This window comes from Saprolegnia diclina, assembly GCF_000281045.1.
Source record: "Saprolegnia diclina VS20 unplaced genomic scaffold supercont1.3, whole genome shotgun sequence".
In the NCBI taxonomy this organism is placed as follows: Eukaryota; Oomycota; class Saprolegniomycetes; order Saprolegniales; family Saprolegniaceae; genus Saprolegnia; species Saprolegnia diclina.
In genome coordinates, this window is record NW_008246070.1 from 937,317 (window position 1) to 939,105 (window position 1,789).

The 1,789-nt window shown below is 55.8% G+C and overlaps 1 protein-coding gene across 1 annotated transcript; it reads left to right on the forward strand.

The window, feature by feature from the left end:
* Window positions 1-857: 857 nt before the first annotated feature.
* On the forward strand, window positions 858-1,577 carry SDRG_01484 (hypothetical protein; the record flags this gene model as incomplete). The annotated part of the gene is made up of 3 exons (XM_008607011.1): window positions 858-877; window positions 932-1,439; window positions 1,501-1,577. Exons 1-3 carry the CDS (start codon window positions 875-877, stop codon window positions 1,575-1,577), a joined length of 588 nt encoding a protein of 195 aa, XP_008605233.1. The 5' UTR covers window positions 858-874.
* Window positions 1,578-1,789: the final 212 nt, after the last annotated feature.

Sequence of the window (1,789 nt, forward strand, 5' to 3'; positions counted from 1 at the left end):
AACAGGATTCCAGACTTGATTCGATTTCCACACATTTCAATTTCCAATTTCCAACGCAGCGCCTCTTTCCCAAAACACAGGCTGTTGACGACCTCTGGATGGGACCAGCGATGGAATTTGCAGTTGCAGTAGTCTCGCGCCATTGACTATTTTACAGGGTGCTTGGCAACACAACCAGATGTCGTTGCTTCTTGGCTGGATTGTGGCTGAAATTTTGGCCCATTTTTGTATTTTGTTCGATGCCCAAACGTGTCCAATAGCATCATTCGAAATGGGCAGAGTTATTGTGCGCTGTGGAGGGTAGGAGGGTACTAGTAGGATGGGGCCGGCGGGAGTGATAATGTGGGATAAGGAATTGTGGCAAGGGTTTCGTAAAGCTGCTAACATCACCCATCACCATCTGCTAAAACCGCGACTCGAGACCACAGATGGCACCATCAAAGTCACCAGCATTTCGAGTGGCCACGTCACTCCGCACAGTAAAATGTGATGGTTTCAACGTCCACAGGCGCCGGCTTGTCCACGCTTTGGTTGTCCAGCGCACAGAAATCCCTACTGAAATGCACTGTATTTGGGCTCAACACACATACAGAGTCCTTCCAGCGCATAATACACTGTCAACGCTCAGCAAACACGCGTGCTCCGGAATCGTCACGTAACACGACTACGCCCTTCCTAGCAACGCCTTGTATCTTCTTGACCTTGAGTCCCAGCGCAGGGCGGTAGTACGTCACCATGTACGTTTGACAGCGCCCCCTCCAGTGTGTCCGACATGTCCCAAGCCTGACGGCTGTATCTTCAGCACCCGTGGGCAACTGTAGCATCATGGCTGAGGCTTGGTCGCCACTTGATCATTCGCCACAGACGCAGCAGCATGGTTGCGTGCGATCGGGCGGACGTTGAACAACTCACGCTCTCTTGTTGCTACTAGAAAGGACGATCCGTAGCGTGGACACTCGTACGACCAAGCCATCGCAAGCTTGCGCTGGCCGCGTTTGCCGCGTGCGCCTTTACGCTGCACACGATCGCGTTCAGTGGCGTGCCGCAGCGCCCGCTCTTGCGCAGCAAGGGCGAAGTGCTCTGGCCCAAAGCCTTGTACACGCGCATGGCCTCCGTGCGCAACGAGACACAAGGCGACGATCTCTTTGGCGACATTGTCCATCTCAACAACCTCAACGAAGCCTGCTTCCACGCCAACGACAGCATTGTGCACTGGGCGTTCAACAGCTCCGAAGTCAACCACACGGAGCTCTGGACGCGCGATGCCACGCCGCGGGACGAACTCATTGCGCACCTCGCGCAGTGCCCGGAAGTCGACGTCTTCCTCCCCGCGGGCTTGCGCGACCACGGCTACTGCGAAGATGGCATGGCGTACGTCAAGTTTCTCAAAACCCGCGCGCTGCCGATTTGGGTCTTTGACTTGCGATTCGACTATGAAGGTAAGGACGCGCCGTCCCAACCTGAATCTCAATCTCACATTATGCCTTGCACGTGGCACAGGCCGCACCAACATCAACTACTTCGACTTGTGCCCCAACACGGCACTGCTCTTTATGAACCACTACAGGCAAGCGTGATGCCCCCCAACCCGTACGACTCTGCCATGATGCACCAAGTTCGAACCGGTATGCGTAGGAACCAGCTCTTGAGCATCTATGGCGGCATGGAGTGGAACGTGACCTCCGACGCGATCTGCAACGCGGTCGAGAAGGTGCTTGCCATGACGCCAGCCGAGCGAGAGGCGCTCGGCATGCATGGGCGTCTCCGCTACGAGCAGCAGCTCGTCGAG